Source organism: Saccopteryx bilineata, chromosome 11 (genome assembly GCF_036850765.1).
Source record: "Saccopteryx bilineata isolate mSacBil1 chromosome 11, mSacBil1_pri_phased_curated, whole genome shotgun sequence".
Classification (NCBI taxonomy): Eukaryota; Metazoa; Chordata; class Mammalia; order Chiroptera; family Emballonuridae; genus Saccopteryx; species Saccopteryx bilineata.
The window spans coordinates 13478498-13501694 of NC_089500.1; the positions used below are offsets into that span (position 1 = coordinate 13478498).

A 23197-nucleotide genomic window follows, 5' to 3' on the forward strand; every position below is an offset into this window, starting at 1 on the left:
TCATTTAAAAGCATTTTGGTTTGAACCAGATCTTAGAGACTAGGTATCAAAAATCCTTCTCCTCCCATCTTTTAAAAAAAAATGTCTCTCAAGATATATTTCACACTGTGCATTGCAGACCCTGCTCAAGAGGTTTTAAGTAATGAAAAGTAATTAGATTTCATTTGTTCATTTCCGTCATGTTTAGGCAAGCTATACCTCCCCTCAGATCTTTGGTTTTGTCATCCATCATTCGAGGGTCATAATTATTATCCTTGTCTCTGGGATTGTAGTGAAAACTAAGTGAGGTGAGGTAGAGAAGTCTTTTTTTCTTCTCTCTCTCTCTGTTTTGGTATTTGTCTGAAGTGAGAAGTGGAGAGGCAGACAGACAGACTCTCGCATGCGTTCGACCGGGATCTACCCGGCATGCCCACCAGGGGGCGATCCTCTTCCCATCTGAGCCATTGCTCCGCTGCAACTGGAGCCATTCTAGAGCCTGAGGTGGAGGCCATGGAACCATCCTCAACGCTGGGGCCAACTTTGCTCCAATGGAGCCTTGGCTGCAAGAGGGGAAGAGAGAGAGAGAGAAAGGAGAGGGGGAGGGGTGGAGAAGCAGATGGTTACTTCTCCTGTGTGCCCTGACTGGGAATCAAACATGGGACTTCCACACGCCGGGTCAACGCTCTACCGCTGAGCCAACTGGCCAGGGCAGGAAGTGTTTTGTCCCTATAAAGCTCTTTGCAGCTGCTATACAAATGCTGACCTGCTGATCTCTCATTTCTAGCTCCGGAATTACTGAGAAAGATCCAAGCCGAGATGTTCCCTGACCACACTGGAAATGTAAGATTAAGCTGCCAGTTTACAGAAATTCATGAAGATTCTACCATCTGCTGGACAAAAGACTCAAAATCAATAGCCCAAGCGCAGAGAAGGTGCGATATTTGCCTCTGGTTACCTTCTATCCTGGTTGCTTGTTTCACAATGTAGTTCTAAAATAAAGTAAGCATTAAAGGAAGTAAAAGGAAAACTGGAGCAGAAATTCCACACCCAAAGTATTCAAAAAGAGTAAGTGACGGAAGACAGGCATCTGGGCAGGAAAAATGATGGTGGGTTCTTGCCCCGACTTGGCCATCATGGGTTCCATGGCCTTAGGACATCATGTAATCTTTCATTACATTTTAAAAATGTAATTTAAAGTCATTTCAATTACATTTTAAATTTTAATTTTTAAAATCATTACATTTTTACTATATTTAAAGGGAACATGTCAAATCTTCTAGTTTGAGGATCTGTGGTCCCAAGATTTAAGAGGTCTTTTCTGCATGTCTGTGAGTTCCAAGAGTCACTTATAAACAGCAAAGACCCCCTTTTTCTTGTCCCTCATTGTGTCTGATGTTTTCAGGTTTACTTCAAGCACAAGTCATCTGGATTTGTAATGAACTGAGCTGAATCCTGACCAGCCCCCAGAATTCACCATTCTGGCTCTTTGCCTTATTAATGATGGGCAGCCCTCCCAAATGTTTCTGTGTCTTAACATTGCATATGGGAGCGAGAGTGTTAAACCAAAATCTCCCCGACCGTCCCCTACAGATAAATATACTATGTAAACAGCTTATCACGATCTTGACCTTCAGCCAGCGCGTTGGCTGAAAAACAAGAGGTCTCAGGAACGTGCATCCCTTTCACCTCAAGTGTGTTAGGAAATGGAACTTCAGAATGATGACCTGTGCCAATGTTAATGTCGCCCCCTGCAGTGCAGGAGACAACTCCACTGTGTCCTTGACCATTGTTCAAGCTGATCAGAAGGACCAGGGCCTCTACCACTGCTGCCTCAAGAACAGTTACGGAAGAGCAACCGCTGACTTTAACCTCACTGCTGAAGGTAAACCTCAGCTTTTTGGTTTCAGTAAATGAGAGCCACTGGCCCCTACTGGGTAAGTGTGTTTGTTCATACTGAAGGCAATCTCTTCTGTATCTTCCTCCAGTTCTCCAGCAACTTTCCAGTCACCAGGCTATTAAAGGTAAGCGAATCTGGGTGGGGTTACAGGGGGATGGGCCTACCATAAGGCATGGCATAGCTCCTGGAGTTCGTGGTAGAAGCAATATTCTCTTATCAAATAAGAGAGAACTCAGGAATGGCAGAGAAATGAGTGAAAATTCATGAGCCATTTCAGCCCGATTGTAGGACCTATGATAAGTTCTCTGGGGGACGGACACCCAGAAGTGCATCATTTTGGAAAGTGACCCAACTGTAAGGGTGCTTGCTGGGAAACATGTGGAGAGTCTGGGGTTAGACTTCTTCCTTTAAGCATCAGACCAGCCATTCAGCCAACGGCGTGGGGTTTTCTGCTTTTGGTACTTAGATGGCACGTTTTGTTTCTTTTCGCTTTGACTAGCTGAGCAGATTCCCAAAGGGAGCCAGGGGTCTAGGAGGAGAAGCCCATTCATTTGCACCTGAATGAAAAGGAAAGAGGGTTTCGGGTTTTGGGCTCTCTTTTGGCATTGTGCACACCTGGGGCCCCAACAGCCTAACCAGCTGCTCCTGGGCACTCAGCTGCCCCTGGGCCACCCTCTGAGTTGTCATGTGATTCCTTTTAGGGAAAATTACCTGTCCCCACACAAATGCTCACCCCCATCCTGTAGTGTGCTGGTCAGTTTTTCACAATATGCTTGGGTAGGAACAGAGAGCTGAATTATATAGTTTGCAAATTTCTGTGGTGTAAATACTCTCACCATGGCTGCTTTTAAATTGACAATGTGACATCACAAGCATGTGGAGCTGGAAAGAGATGCTCCCAGTCAGCTCTCCAGGGCTGGAGGGAGCCGGTTGTGCACACCTCCCAGTTCCCCTGTCCCCGTGTTACCATGGCCCTTGGCACAGTGTAGGACTCCGGTCACTCTTAGATATGAATCATTAAATTGATTTTGCATCTTAAAGATTTGCCTCCTTTGCTGATTCCTAAAGCAAATACGGAAGTCTTTGGGAAAACAAGACAGCGAAAGCAATTGAAATACAGTAACATTCAGTATGGGAAAGGCCAGGAGCTGGGATCTCAGCTTCAAAATGGTCTAGCAAAGATGGTGGTATTTATCCAAACTGCGAACGTAGACACAAACTCTTTGCAAACCCACTCAAAAGCTACTGTGTACTGTAGTAATGTGTATAATTACTGTGTACTGTAGTACTGTGGTATAATTTTAAATTCTTTCCCCACTTCTGCTGCTGTCCCTCCAAGAGACAAAATATGCAAAAGAACGTCCTTCCTCTGACCTTTCAGAAAACAAAATGGCCTTCAGAAGAAGGGTTGGTCTGTTTCATCTGCTTCTTAGCATTGCCTGGCCATCGCATCTGCAATAGCTGCTAGGATCTCATTAAGTTAGATTTGTCAAGGGTTTTACCAACCAGGAACAAGACCCCAGTGGGAGTAAGCTGCTGGCCACCTGGTGGAAATGGCATGCCCATTGCAGCCCTCTGACTCTAACAGCAGGGCCTGGGTCTAGACCCTGATGATGTCACCTTCTCCCTGAGACTACAGGTTCCAGCTTCAATGACTTCTCGGGCTAGGAGCCATACCTGTCCTCCCCCACCCCTCTCACTTCCTGATTCAGATGCTCAAATGACTGTTAGGGTGTTTATTTGGAGAGATCTTGCTTACTCAGCATTTTACTAATTTAATTCTCTAGAGGAAGAACAAATGACATTTTACCAGTCGGTCTCTAATTAATAAACTAATATAACTAAGCTTATGGGAAAGCCCCAAATGAATGATGGTCCAAATAAAACATAAACTAGCACAACTTAATGATAGCACACAGCACTTTCAAAGAAAACTCCTAAGATTTATTTTTTTAGAAACTTTAAAAAAAAATCTTTGTTAATAGCTGTTTCTGTTGGAAATGTGCAGAATCAACTCTGAAACAGCTGCTAGAAAACAAAAATTCATTCTACTTTTTTTTAATGTATAAATCCAAAATCTTTCTACTTTTTTTTCTGATTTCTTCCCTAAAGGCAAGTCTTTTTACTTATTTTGGTTTGGATTTTGCCTATTTCTTATAACTACCACAGGCATTCTCAAGATGCACTACTGTCCTCAAAAAGGCTAAATTGGTCCTTGCAGAAGCAAGAAAACCTTTTTTGTGTATAATACAGTATGTAGACAGAAATTCAGTGCATCCGTGGTATTAGGATTTTATGAGGGCAATGAGGAAAAAAGTCTGGAGAAGATGAAAAGGTTGAGAAACATCAATCCATCAGACATCACTGATCTTCCCTCGTCTACACTTCACCTGTCTTTTCAGCTTACTTTTATTTACCTCTCGTGGTTCTGCTTACATCTTCAAGATCTGTCTACAATTCTTTTCCTGCTCTCCCCAGTTTTGTTCCAACCGATCTTCTCTTCTTCTTATCCGACCCACTGGGCCTTACACTGATCTTCAGCTAGCCCCCAATCCTGCTCCATGGCTAACCCACATGTCCACATAGGGATGATGACAAGGATGACCTGTAGAACCACGAAGGGGAAACCACACTTAGCTTCCAAACAGAGGCATGGCTCAGAGACGAGATGGGGGAGGTGGGTCAGAGGAGGTTATAGTGCACAACTAAATGCCAGCTGTGTTTTAGGCTGTGAAGAGATTGAATTCAGCCAACTTATCTTCAGAGAAGACTTCCTCCATGACAGCTACTTCGGGGACCGCCTGCGAGGTCAGATCGCCACGGAGGAGCTGCACTTTGGAGAAGGCGTCCACCGAAAAGCCTTCCGCAGTAAAGTGATGCAGGGCCTCATGCCTGTCTTCCAGCCGGGCCATGCCTGCGTGCTCAAGGTGCACAATGCCGTTGCCTATGGGACCAGAAACAACGATGAGCTCGTCCAGAAGAACTACAAACTCGCTGCTCAGGTGGGTCCACCTGGCTGAAAGGTGTCACTTTGAAGGGTGAGAGGGACCCGTGATGTCATAATCAGACTCAGAACTGATAGGAGTGTTTCCAAGAGGGTGTTTCTCTCCCTTTAGGGTGTGGTGATAAGGGCACCACTGGATGAAGGCTCACTGCTGGGACTTGTGCCCCTGTTCCCAGCAGTGTTTCTGGGCCTTGTGCCAGCCAGATGGGCCTCAGCCTACGTCTGGAGGCACCTCACCACTTCTGACCTGGCTGAAGTCATTTCCTAGGAAGCTCCCATGAGTTCCGACCCCTATGATGGTTTGCGTCTACTAGGACACAGGACGATATGGGAATGGGGGTCTAGGCTGCACTGGGTGCATTTGGCCTGCTTCCTGCCTTCCTGTGTTGGGTTCAATGTCGGCCCATACGCTACCAAGGGAGAGCCACCGGGTCTCTAGCTCAGTTCCCACCTCTCTATGCCAGTGAGTCACAGAACTCGTGTGGCATGAGGGGACAGGAGGAGAGAATCAACTTCTCTTCCTGCCTCCCCTCCCCCCTTGGTCCATGTATTTCACTCCTGAGACCAGCACTGGCCTATCTTTCAGGAGCGCTGGGTTTAGCTCTTTTAAAAATCAGGTGCCCTTTAAAAATGTTTAGCTACAACATACATAGATGAAGCTTAGATGAATGAATGTGGTACTGTCAAGCATTACCCATCCACGACGCTCAGACATGGCTGCGTCACGTGGGACTTGGCACTCATGAAGGCAGCCCCTCTTCTTTGGGGATAGGGTTTTGCCAATTGTATTTCATTCTTCTACCAATCCACCCTTCTTTTCCCCTTTCTTTCACTGAGTATTCCTTCTATCTTAACTATCATCTGTCCCATCGCGGAAAATGCCCTGGCATCTAGACTCCCACTCAGAAATGCTTACATGGTGGAAAGCAGAATCAAATTCGCTTTTCCTACACCAACAATCTTGTCAAGGTGTTCACCATTTACACTTAAAATGATGCCTTTGAAGAAGAATTTCAGATCGAGGAGCTCTGGGAAACCCAGCAAGCCCCAGCTTTATCTGACTTCCTGCTGAGAGGCCAGTCGCCCTGGTTCAGGGATGAACTTCAGCCGTGTGGTTCTACCTCAGGTCTCAGAGCTCCTCTGCAAGTGGCCAGCTCTAGGTTGCAATCATTGTTGCTTCTGTGCCCCCAACCAGGGGATGGCTTTGGGAATCCATTGGCTTGACCTGAATCAGGAAATCTGATTAGCTTTACCAAACAACTCTCTGAATTTCCTCTAATCACTTTGCTGTCCCATGTGTCTGGGTGATGCAGGAATGCTATGTTCAAAATACCGCCAGATACTATGCCAAGATCTATGCTGCAGAAGCACAGCCCCTGGAAGGCTTCGGAGAAGTGCCAGAGTAAGTGCGTCTCCCTCTCCTGTAGTTCCTCCTCTGAGTTGTTGGGGACTTGGGGCAGGGGTGCTGAAGGGATGGGAGAGTGAGAAGGACTGGTAGGAAAAGCATTTCAATTGGTCTCTCTGTCTGTAAGCTGTGAAGGCACCTACGGCTGCTATCCTGTTCTTCACTGGGTCACCAGGGCTTTCAGAAGGATACGTGATAAATAGTCTTTAAATAAATGTATGTGTGGGTGGATGGATGGATGGATGCATGCATGGATGGATGGATGCATGGATGGATAGGTGGATGGATGGATGGATGGGTGGATGGGTGGATGGGTAGATGGGTGGATGGGTAGGTGGGTGGATGGATAGGTGGATGGATGGGTAGGTGGGTGGATGGATAGGTGGATGGATGGATGGATGGATGGATAGGTGGATGGATGGATGGATGGATGGATGGATGGATGGATAGATAGATAGGTGGATAGATGGATAGGTGGATGGATGGATGGGTGGCTGGCTGGATGGGTAGGTGGGTGGATAGATAGGTGGATGGATGGATGGATGGATAGATAGATAGGTGGATGGATGGATAGATGGATTGATGGATACAGAGGTAGTTGGATAGATAGGTGGAAAAATGGATTCAGTAAATTCATCTATCATGTTAAATAGAAAAGAAAGGATATCTACTCTCACAAATATTACATTATCTAAACAATAGGAAATATAAGCGAACATAAGAATTTTAAAAAGCAATTAGTCCTATAATGAATATAAAATATAGTGCCATGTCCAGAAAGAGTAAATTGGGTAATCAGGGTTACAGGAACATAATATACATTTCCTGGAACCCTACAGAGGTAAATGAAACTGATTTTATCCACTCACTGACTATTCACCCAAGCAAATTTTGGCACCCCTAGTAAATGCTGCTGCTCTGAAGATGGATTAGGACATTTCAATATCCAACACCCCTTTCTTTCTTACCGTGGGAGAATTTGTGAACACATCAATGGTGATAGTATCTGGCGGGCAAAGTCCCAACAAAGGAAGGTGGTGATGGTTGTGTTAAAGGATGGGCAGAGAAGAACGTGCTGTGGCTTCCAGGCAGAGAGAGAAAATAAGGAGTAAGAAGATAGTAACCAGCAGAAGACAAAAGTCGAGACCAGAGATAGGCAAACTTTTTCTGTGAAGGGCCTGATAGTAACTATATATTTGGGGCTATCAAGAGGCAAAATCAAGGCTGTTATGTAGATACTTATGTAACAAATCTTTATTTATTTATTTATCTATTTATTTATTTTTTATTTTTCTGAAGCTGGAAACGGGGAGAGACAGTCAGACAGACTCCCACATGCGCCCGACTAGGATCCACCCGGCACGCCCACCATGGGGTGACGCTCTGCCCACCAGGGGGCGATGCTCTGCCCCTCCGGGACATCACTCTGCTGCGACCAGAGCCACTTTAGTGCCTGGGGCAGAGGCCAAGGAGCCATCCCCAGCACCCGGGCCATCTTTGCTTCAATGGAGCCTCACTGTGGGAGGGGAAGAGAGAGACAGAGAGGAAGGAGAGGGGGAGGGGTGGAGAGGCAGATGGGCGCCTCTCCTGTGTGCCCTGGCCGGGAATCGAACCCAGGACCTCTGCACGCCAGGCCGACGCTCTACCACTGAGCCAACCTGCCAGGGCCTGTAACAAATCTTTATTGATGAGTTTTAAAATATAATAATAATGATTGAATATAATTTTTGATAAATAGGTTTACTAATGAGAAGAACGGAATTCTTTTTCTTTTTAAAGTAACATTTTGCTTAATTGGGGTTCAGAGTTATTCTCTCTGACCAAATCGACTGCAAATGTTCATCTTAAATAAACCATCCTTAGCTTGTGTGCTGGAAGAAAGCAGGCATCCGACCAGATTTGGTCCCTAGGCCACGGTCTGTCCGTCCCACTGTCCACGTCGTTTCTCCTGCAGTGGGTAGTGGGTGAGAGGGAAGAGTTCTGCCGGCATGCTGGGTGGAGTCCTAAGGTTGGGGAGAGATGGGGAACCAGCGAAGTAGACAGAGAAGGAGTAGCTAGGGAGGTGAGTTTTTGGAAGCCATGGGAGGGTTTTCAGAAAGGAGTGAGAGCAACTGAGTCAAGTGCCACTGACAGCAAGTAAGGTGAGGGCACGTAAGAGACGATTAGACTCATCAGCCTCAGCAACATGGCGCTCAGGGTACCCCGGACAGAAGCTTCTTTGGTGGGGAGGGCTCTCTGAGTGGGTTCGAGAGAGAATAGGAGAGGAGACATTGGAGACAGCACACCTACAACTGATTTGATGTAAACTCTGAGTTGGTCATTGAAGTGGGTTGTGGGCTCAATGCACGCTACAGAGATACTGCAGCGTGCTGCTACGCCGTTGAGAATGATGCCGCTGAGGGAAAGCTGCTGGAGCCATATCCCGGGGCATCTGGGAGGGGCTGAGACCCAGGCACCAGTGGGGGAGGTGGCCCGGGCAGGAGCAAAGAGGGTTTCTGCGGAGGAGGGGCCGGGAGGAGGAGGATGTGGGCGCAGACGTTGGGAGATGGGAGTGTGTGGGGTGGCGCGTTCGTGTTCTGTGCTTGTTGATGGAGTTTTCACAGTGGAACAGGGAGCTCGGTCAGCAGCGGAGGGTGAGACGGGGGAGGAGGTGTGGGTGGTCATCCAGGATGTGTGACAGTGGGCTGGTCAGTGCTGGAAGGTGCGGTCAGGGTCTGACCTGTGCCCAGCCCAGCTGCCAGCTCTGCGCAGCCTGCCCTGACGGCTCTGCCCCGCCCTACGGCAGTCCCCTCCGCACGAGATGCCAGAGCGATCCTGGTAACACAGACGTGGGATCATGCCGCCCCTTTGCCCAGCACCCTCCAGTGGCTTCTCATCCAACTCAGCACAAAGGGCAGAGTTTTTCAGATGGCTTACTAGATTCCCTGCCCCCGCGAGGATGGTTTCCACACCCTTCCTCCCCTCGCTCATCTGCCACCCTCTCTCCTCGCTCACTGCGCTCGGACACACTGCCCCTCACTGCTCTGTGAACACATCGGGAATGCTACCGCCCCAGAGCCCTGTCCATTTGTTCCTTCTGCCTGGAAGGCTCTGCGCATGGATACTCCTCCACTGCCACTTCCTGCGGGTGTCTGCTCAAATGTCCCTTATTGGCCTTCTCTGACCTTCCTAAATAAAATAGCGGTTCCTCCCGCACTGCTGCACCCCCTAGCTCCTCTACACTGCTTTGTTTTTCCTCCTGGCACGTAGCAACAATGTACATTTACTTGTTCGCCGTCAGTCTTCTTCACTTCAATGGGAAATCCATCTGGGAGGGCCCGCTTTCCTTACTGCTGTTTCCTGGAATCGAGTCTGGGGGCGTGTCTGACTCCTAGAAGCGGCGGAATGGATGTTTGTTGATTTGTGGACTGAATGGAAGAGGGGAAGAAAGGACAGAAGAAAAGATGGAAAGTTGGAAGTATGATGGAGGGATAAATGGATTACAGTCACATGACCAGTGGGTCGTGGAGATGTGACTATAATGAGACGTTCATTTCTGCGTGAGCAATTTAACTCCATGCCCAGGAGGTGTTTCTGCCCAGCTCTAGGGGCCAATAAAAAAACAGAAACACATTGTTTCACCCAGTGACTAATTGTTGGAGGGGTTTTTAGTCTAACTCCATTGGAACCCAGCGGTATATTCCGTAGCTCCCTGCCACTCCAGGTGAGGGTAGAACGGCCTCTACGTCTTTGTGCACTCTGGGAACGTGATGTGCGCCCTCATCCTCTTCCCTTCCAGGATCATTCCTATTTTCCTTATCCACCGACCTGAGCACAACATCCCGTATGCGACAGTGGAGGAGGAGCTGATTGGGGAGTTTGTGAAGTACTCCATCAGGGACGGGAAGGAAATCAACTTCTTGAGAAGAGAGTCGGAGGCTGGTCAGAAGTGCTGTACCTTCCAGCACTGGGTGTACCAGAAAACCAGTGGTGGCCTCCTGGTGACAGACATGCAGGGTAAGGAAAGCAGCTGCTGTGGGCCTGGATGTCCCTGGGCGTGGGAGGGAGGGCATGCTGGGTGCCTTGAAGCACCTTTACCAGCAGACTGTGTTACTAATGTGTCATCAGAAACAAGGTGTTAAAAAAAAAAAAAGAAAGAAGCAAGCTGTGACAAAGGAGTCTGAAATGACCTTCCTAGGATTTCACTAGTTCTTGTTTGCACTCCTTTTATCCTATTGCTTTTGTTTCATCTTCAAAATAACTCTGTAAAGAAGCTATTATGACCCCATTTTACAGATGAGAAAACAGAGGCCCAGAGATAGTGACTTAATTGCCTTCTGTTACTCAGTTAATAAGCAGAGGGGTCCGAGACTAGAACTCATGATTTCTGATCCCAAATCCCGAGCTCTATGCACTAACCCACAAATTTATAAACCAGATTTCCAAGTGGCTCCTGAAGTCAAAGGCTCCCGGGACGGACTCCCCAAAGGCCACCCGGGAAGTACAGTGTTACAATCTTGCAGACGGGGCTGATCTGCAAATTGAAGGCTTTACCGGACCCCCTGGCCACATATGCCCAAATGTGGCCTCAGCACACGGCTCTCTGTTCTAATTAAGACTCTGTGGTGCAATCACTGATGCCCATTCCATTTTGCATTAAGTATAGTTCTTCGACTGAAAAGTAACACCCTGGAGTGTCCTGCACAGCTAGTCTTGTTTCCAGAAATATTACCTCTCTCTCTCTCTCTCTGCAAATGAGGTGTGCGGCTTAATGTGCTGTTTCATGAAGGTGTTTATCTACCCTCTGCTGCTCTTGGGAAAAATCTTATTGCCATTGTCATGATGTCACAAGACAGCACATCCATTCTCCAAACCATATCTACAGTTTATCAATTTCCCGAGACACTGGAATTAGCACTCAATAAGTAAACAACCCCAAACTCAACCATTACCTTCTCAGGCTCTTAAAAGTTATCCCCTCCCTGGTTGCCCTTGCTTTTTGATAGGATCCTGGTGGCTCCTACAGGTCTGAGGAGTGAAAGCCAAGCCTAGGATCAGTATGCTGGTGAGACCCCTAGGGTTCCTAAGCAGTGGTCCCCCACAGGACCCAAGAACTCAAATTCTGCAGAATGAATTTGTATGGCTGCCTACTTCTTCCCTTCCATCAGAGACAACCTGTAGATGACTATTATCCCCAATACAAGGTAACAGCTGCACATGAGAATTTCAATTATCCTCGGGAGACCCTTAAACCTGGACTGAATTGCTTGCAAATTATTAAACCAAGAGAGAGACATTTCCTTTTAAAAATCATATTCTAGCCTGACCTGTGGTGGCGCAGTGGATAAAGTGTCGACCTGGAATGCTGAGGTCGCCGGTTCAAAACCCTGGGCCTGCCTGGTCAAGGCACATATGGGAGTTGATGCCTCCTGTTCCTCCCCCCTTTCTCTCTCTCTCTCTCTCTCTCTCTCTCCTCTAAAATGAATAAATAAAAATAAAAATAAATTTTAAAAAAATCATATTCTATTTTTCTAAACTAAGGGAGAGCTGGTAACCATGAGAGGCAAGAAAAAGCAATTTTCAAGTTCAAGGACTATTTGCCAAATGACTTTTAAACTTGGACTTCTATACAGCGTAGAGCTGTGACTTTTCACTACAACTTTTCAGGAAACAAGGTATCCAAAGAGGGCTTTTGCAATTTGGTGTCCTTTTTCCCCTTAAGCACAGTCCCTGTAATAATAGCTATGTGAAGCATTTCTATTACATACATTCTAGCTGTTAGCAGCTTTCAAAGAACGAGATGGATTCACTGCCAACTGTGAAAGAGGCTTTTAAAATGCTCACTGGCTCAGCCCAAGAGCCGTGTCTAATTCGGCTCACAGGTGCTCTGCAGGGAGGCAGGGCTCACTGCTTCTGGCTGGACCAGCCCAAGGAGCCCCATGGCAGAATCTATGCTGTGCTCCAGGCGGGCCCTGCTGAATCAGAGCCTTAACCCTTTAGTGTTCATTTCCTGAGCCTCATGGAACAGTTTACACAAGTTTGCATTAGGCCAAACCTCAGGGTTGGCTTTGGTGGGATGCTGGGTCCTTCGTCCACTGCCCAGACTGGTCTCCGTGCTGCCACAGGGGATACAGCCATCCTGGCCTGGCTCAGCTAGGATAAGGGTCGGGGCAAGAGAGGGGCAGGCAAGACTCAGGCCAGGAGTCTGCTGGTCCAGACAGACTGGGGTGGCGCTGCAGACCCTGTGCCTTGCCATCGAAGGCCCACTGCTAGGTTGCGATGGTGAGATCAAAGCAGAGGTCCACTGAGTTGGCACAAGTATCCACAGCCACCACCCTAGACAGGCAGGACTCCCCTGAACTGCTGCAACAGAGGCCTGCCTTCCTCGTGTCACCCCATAACGCTGCATGTGTGTCCACACGGCTGTCAGCCACGAGAGGCCTCTGCGGATGGGACTGAGGACCGCACGTGCTTATGCAGGAAGGGGCTGTCACTGCCCCGCCCTGTCCTTTCTGAGCAGCCCGTGTGACACGAGTTCTGTCTTTGCTCTCTCTTCCTGTAGGTGTAGGAATGAAGTTAACTGATGTTGGCATAGCAACCTTGGCTAAAGGGTGAGTAGAAAAAAAATGAAATCAAGTGCATTTTATCTTTCAAGTCTGGGCTTCCAACCACCTTCTGGGCAGACGCAGTCTGACCTACGTGGGCAAAGCAGGTTTCTAGTCCTCACTGTGAGTGACAAATTTAACTAGTTTCTCTCACTTACATAAAACATTTACGGAGTGTGTCTTCCCAGGGAAACACATTTGCATCCTAACTTTGAAACAAACAAGAACTCTGCTGACATTTCAAGATTAATTGCTAACAGGAATGCCATGGGGGAAATGTTGGCATTACTGGGATTGCTTTTAACTAGGAATGTTCTCTTTTTTTTTATTTAATATTTTCACTATTAGATGCATCAGTAAATATACATATATATTTAATGACATATATATTTATCAGTTGAACGCAATAATTCGATTTGCATATTTTTATGTATTTTCCCCTAAACTACCTTTAAGGTGGCTCCCAGACTTCCACGGTGATGTTTACAGGAGTAAATGGCTCAGGCAGGGACTGCTTGTCTGGCTTGTTGTGGAAGGTTGTGTTGCTCCTTGTTTGCGTGGAGTGTACCAGGATAGCCTTGTCACAGTGCGCACCCAGCGAACTGCCCGCCTGCTGTCCCGTGTGCCCACGGCAGGGGTGGGGGTGGGGGCGCAAGCTCTCTGTGGTTCTTGGTGAAAACAGAGTTCTGGGTCGGAACTGCCATTGCTTTGCCCACTGCTGCTGTTCCCAGGAACTAGGACCCTTTTCTAAGGAGGAGGAAGTCGAAGGAAAATCAGTTTCTGAAGAGATGGGTTCTGTTTTGAAACATAAGGGTTATTATTGGTCAGGTACGGTGAGGCCAACAGGTCAGGAGATAATGGCCACTGGAGGGGGTGGGACAGGCCATGCCACCGTGGGGAGCCAGGGGGGTGGGGGAACAGAGGCAGAGCGCCAGCATCAATCAGGGGGAGGGGCCGGAGGAGGAGTCGGAAGAAGTGGGGGAGGAGTCAGGGGAAAATGTGGGCAAGACCCCTAATTGTGGTTTCTGTGGAAGGACTGGGGAGCGGGCTTGGGCTCTGGGGTGTAAGGGCTGTCCCTAGTTGCCTGGTGCCTACCCTGGGGAGCTAGGGGCCCTGGATGTGAAACCCCAATAGAGGAGGAGGTGAGGGCGGGCTCCGGATTGGTTAGTTTGCATAGGAAAGGAGTTCTATTAGCCAATCATTTACTCTCTCTAGGAATTGGCCAGCCAGCCAACCGCGGGGAGGGGCAGCCTCTCCAGGGCCAGCAAGGCTCCAGATGTCAACATGTCTGAAATAGGGAAAATAAAAGCATAGGGTTGAGACCTCTTTCTAACCGATGCTGGCAATGACTTAGCCGTGTGAACTTTCCGGTCACTTCAGCTCCCCTCAACAAAGCTGTGACAAGTAAACTAATCGTCAGCCTTACTGAAGGACGAAGTAGAGGGATTTGGGGGGAAAGTGGACAGGGGACCCTCTCTTTCTTTTAACCTCCAGATTAATAAATCCGAGTCACCAAGTTCCCACGGACCACACAGAGTGACCGATTTGGTTTTAGAACTAAGATGCAGTTTGGATATCTTTTCTCCTGAAAACTTGCTCAGGATAATAAAATGTTGGAACTATCGCCATTCCCAGTGCTGACCTGTGTCTTAAATGTCATGAGTCAGGGCAGGGAATTTGGTCGTGGCCTTGGGCTCAGGAAGACAGCACGTCAGAAGGGGGTATGATATAGCGGTGGGGGGGGGGGGTAGAGCGGGACATGGGTTAAAATTTCGGTCCTGCCACTTACTTCCGATTCTCCTAGTGGCAGCCTTGCTTCTCGGTGTCATAGGAATTTGGCCCGTGTGCTGATACGGGTGACTAGACACCCTGGTTTGCCAGGGCAGTACCTTTGCAGGCATGCTGTCCTAGCATCCCATCTGGTTAGTCATTTGTCCTGGACACGGTCCTACATTGAGAAAATAAACTAAAGCCTGACCAGGCGGTAGGACAGTGGATAGGGTGTTGGACTGGGACGCAGAGGACCCAGGTTCAAAACACCAAGGTCATGGCTTGAGTCTGGACTCATCCAGCTTGAGCACAGGGTCACTAGCTTGAGCATGAGATCATAGACATGACCCCATGGTCTCTGGCTTGAGCCCAAAGGTTACTGGCTTGAAGCCCAAGGCCGCAGGCTTGAGCAAGGAGCCCCTGGTCAAGGCACATATGAGAAAGCAATCAATAAACAACCAAGGCAACACAACAAAGAATTGATGCTTTTCATCTCTCTCCCTTCCTGTCTGTCTGTCCCTATCTGTCTGTCTGTCTCTCTCTCTCTCTCTCTCACACACACACACACACACACAAAAGAAAAGAAAATAAACTAGAGTCCTTTCTTTTAAAGAGATGTCCCAAGGCCCCAGAAGAATTTCTCCTTTACTGATGCCATGCTCCCTGTGGAACATTGCAGATCCAGGCTTTGTCCAGACCTGGTTTCGGTGTCTTACCAGCCCTGTGGGCACGTGACTCTAAGTTGTTGCAGCCATTGATCAACACACTAGGGACCCAGGGGGCTGTCTTGAGGATTCCTCCAGTTAATCTACATCTATCCCTGCAGCTCAGTGTGTGCTTGATAAATACCATTTTCCTCTCTCCTCCATGCTCGGCCTGAGCAGAATAGTCCAATTTCATAGCATTATTTAGAGCAACTTTTTACCAAAGCAAAGCAGAAACTTCCTCCAAGAAGTTGCAAGAACTAAGACAAGCTTAAGAGCATGATTATTTAAGACATCTTCTAAAAGCATTTTAACAGCTTCCAGGAAACCCAGATTGCATTTGTCTCCGATTTGAAAAGAAATCCAATTCCTCAGTTTTGTTCTCAGCTTTAATGTGACTTGTTTGGCCTGGGACAGCTGCCCAAGCCCCATTAGAAGAACGGATAGCTGAAGCTCGCTGCAGAATGTCTATAAAGTGTGATGCAAGGAGTGGTCAGGGAGCAGGAGGTGGGAGAGAAGGGCCTTCTGCAGTGTCTGAGAGCTTCGGGTGGACATTAGATCATCCTGTTTATTGTTCTTTTTTTTTTTTACTTTTCTTTTTAAGTTGCAATTCCTAACCCCAAAGAAACATTTTTTAGAATCCTAGTTAAAAGAACCTATAAAAGGGGAACCTCCAATCAGAGCACAAGGGGTGGTCAGGAGATCTCTTTGGAGGCCCCTGGGAACCCCTCTGCTCTGGAATGAAAACCAACAAACATGTCCAACCTTCTTACTTCCCAAGGGAAGGAGCAGGTGGTGCAGTGGATGGGGCCGTCTGCCTACCGATAGACAGGCAGCCTGGGGGAGGGTCCTCCGAGGGAAAGGGCAGGGTCTCATGTTTGGAGGTGAGATCCGATTGAAGAAAGTCTTCAGTGGAGGGCAAGGCTGCAAGGTGGGGCGCAGCCAGTGAGGAGAGGCTTGGCAAAGGCTCACAGGCCGCTTGCAGACAGACGGAGAGAGGTCCAGGGGGAAGCCATCGCGAGAGGGGGCAGAGGACGTGGGAGAGCATTGTGGGAGGCTTCCAGAGGGCAGGAGAGAAGACTGGTGACAATCCTCTGATGAAGCATGTTCTCTTTACTCGTAGCAAACACCCTTCCTGTGCTTAGTGCCCCCGCGCAGGCAGGGAACGCAGCATGGTCTCCAGGCTCCCAGCACGGCAGGGAACGCAGCATGGTCTCCAGGCTCCCAGGACGGCGTAGGCCCACACGGCCCTGCTTTATGCACAGGCAGCAGCTCACGTGGCCTCTAGCCTCACTGGAAAGGTCTCGAGGCACGGACGGGGGAAGCAGTGAGGGGGCAAATCTGACTTACTTAAACATAATGATGATGATAATAATAAACAGTATTCTGGATTACTTAAAACAGAAAGAAAAAACTCCTCCCAAATGTAGGGCCCACCCCGTTTTTGCCAGCAGTGGGCAGGATCTTTTGCAGGGAGAGAAGCCATTGGGTCATTTAAAGAAAACAGTCCCTGTGTCTCACCTTAGACCATGACTGCTGACACCCCATGAATGCGATCTGTCCTTTCTCTTATTTAGTGAAGTCAGAGGGCGTGGTAGTATTTTGAGGGTAGTTACTTGTAATCTCATAAAACAAAATAGGGAACGGTCATGATTTATTCATTTTAATGCAACTCTACTGAGTAGTATGATCCTTAAAACAGAAGGACGTCATATCAATCCTGGGAGCCAGCACTCTGAATATGTCATGAAACGCAAACCCTGACCCTCAACACCCATCATTCTTGAGTACAAAAACGTCAAGTTGCAAAGTTTGGCAAACAGGACAAAATGGATTCAATATCTGAGAATCCATTTTCTAGGCAGACCCAAACAAGATAACTAACTGTTGAACATATTTCTGATTTGAAATTGTTCAGCCATTTAGAAGTCTGAAGGGGAAAAGGAAAAATGTCTAATTCTGTTGCAGGGGTTTCAGAAGTTTAACCTAACCTAACCAAACCAAAACCAGGGTAAACTGGTTTGGGCGCCTGCAGCGGAGCAGACCTGCACCTGTCACAGTGGGTCCTTGCAAACACATGCCCCTCCCTAGCCAGTGGCTGAGATTCTGGGGAGATGGCGAGATTGCGATTTAACCACTAGAGGACAGCAGAGGCAACACTTTGTCCGCAATAGCTCCTCTAACAGCCCAGTTAAGGGCGCTGATTGAAATGAAACAAAGAGACGCACCCTGAGCGGGTTTCTTTCCAGTCAGTAAGCCCAGGATCAAAATAGGATTGGCATGAATAGCCACGAAGGATGTCCCTCTGTGTGGCCACCAGCCAGCGTCGTACGCAGGGATGCATGGCAGGGAAACCACATTTAGGGGACCCCGGACAGAATCACAAATGGCTCGCTCCCAGCAGGGGCACACGCGTAAAGTGACAAAGGTCCAAACAGCAAGGCAGATGCATGCGGAGGATGGTGGTCTCGAGAGAGCCGGCTCTACTGGCCTCAGTGTGCCCAGCTCTAGTCCTGCAGCCACGAAAAAGAGGAAAGACTAAAATAAACTCGCACATTCAGTCAGGCCCAGGCTTTATGTGACACGCACACACACGCACACACGCATACATGCACATGCACACCCACCAAACTCGGGATTTATTTTAATTCCCTGTCCTTGTAGCCATTCCCTAGAAATTAACATTTTCTTTACAAAGGCTAGCAAAGGAAAACGTGGGTGATCTCTAGCGTCTGGCTTGCTTCTAAAAGGGTTACCAAAGTGTGGGACTTCTCTGTCGGTTTTTCTGGGCTCACCTAGTTTTCTCGGTGAAGCCAGAGAGGAACCCTGATTCCTGCAACACAGCAGGGCTGGGGGCCTCTGCAGCTCCACCCAGCCCTCTGGCTCCAGGTGCATCCTGGGCTCTCTATTGCCCCAGAGGCTGGGGCGGGCTGGGAGAGCCACCGGCCAGGCTGTCCCTGGCCATTTCTGTATGAGTCTGCAAGGTGCGACAATTCTCCAGATGAGAGGAAATAAAGAGGAGTGGTTTTTTCAGCAAGAAGCCAGCCCAGCCAGTTTTAACACATAGTGAGTCCACGCTCACCTGGAAGATACTGTTGACTCAGGTCCAGATGGCTACCAGACAGCCGGCCGCCATCTTTGGGTAGAAGGCCTTGCCTTCGGTTTGTAAATTTCAAAACACCTGTGACGCACACTACAGCCAGGTGTTCCTGGATTGAAGAACTCTGTGTCGGGTGAAGGTGGGGGCCGTGGAAAAAGCTTTTTAGCTGCCCCACTTAGTGGAATGTTACAGTGCGGTTTTATGATGTTGTGTGACACACATTTCAAGAAGAAAAAATACCCCTGTGTTTCAGTTCCATTGTAAAGATGTTTCCAAATCAAACAGGGCTGGTTTGAGGTCACTCATACTTGGTCACCCGCTGCTCCAAGTGGCATCAGAGCCTGTTAGAAATGCAGAAGCGTGGATCCCACCCCAGACCTGCCCAACGCTAACCAGTGTTTCAACAGGACCCCAGGCTAATGTGTATGCCCCCCTCCCACCAGAAAAGAGGCTTGGTGCAATAAGGTTATTGTGCCATTTCTATAGACAGAAATGAGGAAAGGTAGACTAACATAAAGTGATAGGCTAGAACAGTGTGCTAAGTTGAAGTTAAGGACAAAAAAGATACAATTAGTAAAATCCCACAGAGCTGAAGTTCCTAGAAATGGAAATGTGTGGGGAAGTCCCCAAGTACAAGGTTCTCTATTGCAGTTTCTTAGCGTCGCAGGGCTACCATAACAAATCACCACAAGCTGAGCGACTTACAACAGCAGAAAGGTGCCGTCTGACAGTGCTGGAGGTTGGAAGTATAGAACCACATGTCCGCGAGGTGTGAGCAGGGTTGGTTCCTCTCTCCCAGCCTCCAGAGGACGCTGCCTACCAAAGAAACAGCCCCTGAGACCACGCCCAGGCCGAGGGGCCACATGGTCCCTTCCAGGCCTGCGAGTCCAAGGCCAGACGCTTCTCCTCCTGGGGAGAAGGCGGGGTGTCACAGGAGAAAGCTCTTTCGGCAGGAGGGAGGCTCAGGGGCTGCAGCCCGCTTTTCTCTCTCCCATCAACTTGCTGCGTTTTCTGAGGCTGGCCTCGCAACCTCTCAGCCTAAATTAGTTTAGTGGTAAATTAAAGGGTCTAAACTAAACATTTTTGTCTGGCCCCAAAGTTCTAGAATTTTTTTCTTCAGAACCTCTGGGTAGGATGGGGTGGTTTCCAGAGTGCCAGGATATCTTCTACTGTTTATCAAGGTGGTCCAGTGCTAGTAACTATGACTACAAGGAAAAGGGCAGGAATCTTCACCTCTCCGTTCCTAGCATTTGCATAATCATAGGCTTTGACCAATGGGTCTCTGCCTTTATCCAATTCCACAGGATGGTTTTTTTTTCTATCAATAGTTGTGTCCACCATGTGGCCATTCTTGCCAAACTTAGGAATAAATATATTTCCATGCACCGTGAGTGTCTCCCTTCAAAGATTCTTTTAAAATGGGTGAAGTGTCTTGTTTTTCACAAATTATGTTTCCTTCCACTCAAACTCACAGGTACAAAGGATTTAAAGGCAATTGTTCCATGACATTCATCGACCAGTTTAAAGCACTACACCAGTGTAACAAGTATTGCAAAATGCTGGGGCTGAAGTCGCTTCAAAACAACAACCCGAAACAGAAGAAACCGAGTGTCACAAAGAGTAAAAGCCAGCCGAACCCCACAGCAGCAAAGACGGTGTCTGGGACCCCAGCAGAAAAGAAAACCTAGCACCCCACAGGAACTGACAGCCAGCGTCTAGCAGCACACCATCGTGTGGGTGGTCATCTGACATCACCCGGAGAGAGCACACGCCTCAGGGGGCGTGTGACAACCCTGGTTTCCGGCTGCATCTAAAGCCATCGTGTACGGCCTTCGTTGCAGTGACTTTGGAGCAGGGTTGCTGAACAGACTTTGGGAGAGGCTGAATCGACCGTTGGTCTCAGAGACAGTCCACCTTTGTATCTACCTGTAGCGTTTTTACCGACCTCAAGTTATGTGTTGATCTGCGTATTTGCACGTCGTCGTGTTGTCTGGGACTTGGTGCTGAGCAGGGGTCTGTCCGCAGCCCAATCCTCCCCGCTCCCATTCCTGACCTCAAGATTTCTAGACACTTCCAGCTGCTAAATAAGCAGGAAATGTGAATTCCTTTATCAGGTCAAGTGGTTGCACGGGCGTCGAAGATGCTAGTGTGGCCGGAGGTGGCCTTTTGAAACAGGAGGCCATTTCCCGTCATTATTCACATGTCCAATTAATAATGTTCTGTTTCATTAAATTCATATTTAAACAAAAGTGTGAGATGCGTCTATGAGCACAGACACCTGTTCTGTAGAACTGGTGCCCGTTTCACGCCCCCGCAGGATCAGTAATTTGCTGGGAAGTGTACAGGAGCAGAACACGTTTGGACTGTGTTTCGTGATGGACTTGAGTGCATGGTTTCCATGAAGGGTCACTGTGCTCACGCTTGCTGGGTTTTGACATACATATAATGACACGCATCTGCTAGAACAGCATCACGCAGAATGGTTTCACTGCCCTAAACTTCTTTCCCTCGGTTCCTGCTCTTCACCCCATGACACCCTGGCAACCAGGGATCTTTTTACTGTCTCCGTAAGTTTGCTCCCTTCTGAATCTCCTATCATTGGAATCCCAGAGCACATAGCCTTTGTAGATGTTTCTCAACATGATTTTAACGACTCCCTAATCATATCCGAAAGAATTGTTAGGCCTCCTCTGAGCAGCATGATTGATGCTGCCCAAGTGGAAAGTGCCCACGAGTCACCTGGGATCTTGTGGCAATGCAGGTTCTGACCTTGGGAGTCTGGGGTGGGTCCTGAGATGCTGCCTTCCTAGCAGGACCCACGCAGGCCAGGGCCCACACTGAGCGGGAGTGGAGACCATAGGTAGGAGGGGCCTGGAATGTGGAGGGGAGTGAGCAGACCTAGGTTCAGATAACCATCTGTCTGCCGGAGGGGCACCCAGCCACACAGCCAGCCTCTCTCAGGGGGCAAGGGCTTCAGGCAGAGGCGGATTAAGGTCAGTTGAGGCCCCGGGCGCCTAAGGGCCCGATGAAGGGCTCCTCCTTCATTAGAAAAAAGTGTAAAGTTGTAGTTTTGCGGGGCCCTTCAGAAATCAGGGCTCAGGGCGCATGCTTGCCAGGTGTGCCCTCCGTTAAATCCACCTCTGGCTTCAGGGGACTCCTGACTTCTGCTTTAAAATACGATTGTCCTCGGCATGGGGTTCTGATAAAAGAGAGAACAGAGATGGGACTTTTTGTTTTGAAAGGGATGTGAGGGAGGAGACCTCTCAGCTAGCCATAGCTCAGACTCTCATAGAATTTGCCTCTCCAGCCTTGCTGTGGAAGCAATTTCCCCAGCTGCAAATGACCAAATCCTCACTTTTCTATGAGGCCGCCTGCACCCTCCATTCCCCATAGGGATCCTACAAATGTGTGTGGCAGTGGAGTTCTAGAAAGTTCCACAATTGTGAAAAGGTACAGGGCACATATTGATTAGAATTAGTATATAGAGGATGAGGCAAAGTAGGTCTACAGTGGTCTGTGTGGAAAATAATACAATTGATAATAATATTAATTGGATAAACTGCACGTACTCACAACTGTAAATCTACTTTTGCCCACCCTGTATCCACACATACATACATAATACACATTTTACCCACACACATATGTTCATGTGAGTAACATGATCTATCTTGGTTTTGCAGTCAGCTCATGGGGTGCCTCTTGGACAGAGCTGTCCTTTCCTCCATTCACAGATGCTTAGATTGTTTTCTAAATGCCTTTAGTGTTTGTTCTTATTTACTCTGTTTAAAAACATTCAGAGGGGCCTGACCTGTGGTGACGCAGTGGATAAAGCGTCAACCTGGAATGCTGAGGTTGCCAGTTCGAAACCCTGGGCTTGCCTGGTCAAGGCACATATGGGAGTTGATGCTTCCTGCTCCTCCCCCCTTCTCTCTCCCTTTCTTTCTTTCTCTCTCTGCTCTCTCTCTCTAAAAATGAATAAATAAAATCTAAAATAAATAAATAAAAACATTCAGAGGACCAGGGACAGAAGGGGCACCCGCAGTGGGACTTGGCCCAGCCATGGCTCCCAGGGATGGCCTTTGCCAGGCTGTGTGGCCATCTGTCCAGCCACCCAAACCCCCAACTCCTGTTTTAAGATGAATTGCTGTATCCCTTGAAATTAGTTAACAATGAGTGTGTGGTGAGCTCTCTGACCCTGAAGGTGGCTTGTGAGGTCTCCGAAGTGCCCACATGTGTTGCCACTGTTTGAGCTCATGCCCACTCTCTATTGATTTTCCCATTGGTCTGGTAGGTGAGCAGTGTCCAGAGTCTATGGACACAGTGAAGGCTCAACCCAGGCTCTGAGCTGGGGTGGGTCCAGCTGGGGGTTTGGTGCCTGATGTCTGCAGGGTGGTCACACACATATGTGTCTCCGTGTCCCAAAGGGCTCAACAGTGGATCTCTTGTGATGGGAAGATGACAAAAGTAAATGAACACCTCATTTAAAAAAAAACCCTGTGTTTTCAACAGCAGCTTTTCCCTAATGAGAATGGCAGGGACATGGTGAGCTCTTGCCAGCCGGCATCATGTTCTGGCAAGATCTCGTGCCGGATGCGTGGATGCTGGCTTACGCTCATATGTTACGTGCCCTCACTGTGCCTGTGCCTCCCCAGCCATGCCCCTCTGGTAAACCTGGCCATGGCAAAGTGCTGCATAGATTCTTATCAAGAGCGTCCAAAGAAATAACTATTTCTAACAGAAAGTGTTCTCTT

At 48.3% G+C, this 23197-nt stretch overlaps 1 protein-coding gene across 1 annotated transcript in view; it reads left to right on the forward strand.

Annotated features, from left to right (window-relative positions):
• The window catches only part of ALPK2 (alpha kinase 2), a 101759-nt gene extending 81073 nt beyond the window's left edge, over positions 1–20686 (forward strand). Inside the window, exons 6-13 of the mRNA XM_066246821.1 lie at positions 764–911; positions 1734–1861; positions 1965–2000; positions 4604–4878; positions 6194–6282; positions 10064–10281; positions 12827–12875; positions 19918–20686. Coding sequence (XP_066102918.1) covers positions 764–911; positions 1734–1861; positions 1965–2000; positions 4604–4878; positions 6194–6282; positions 10064–10281; positions 12827–12875; positions 19918–20131 — 1157 coding nt within the window. The 3' untranslated portion in view covers positions 20132–20686. The remainder of the gene's footprint in view (positions 1–763; positions 912–1733; positions 1862–1964; positions 2001–4603; positions 4879–6193; positions 6283–10063; positions 10282–12826; positions 12876–19917) is intronic.
• Positions 20687–23197: the final 2511 nt, after the last annotated feature.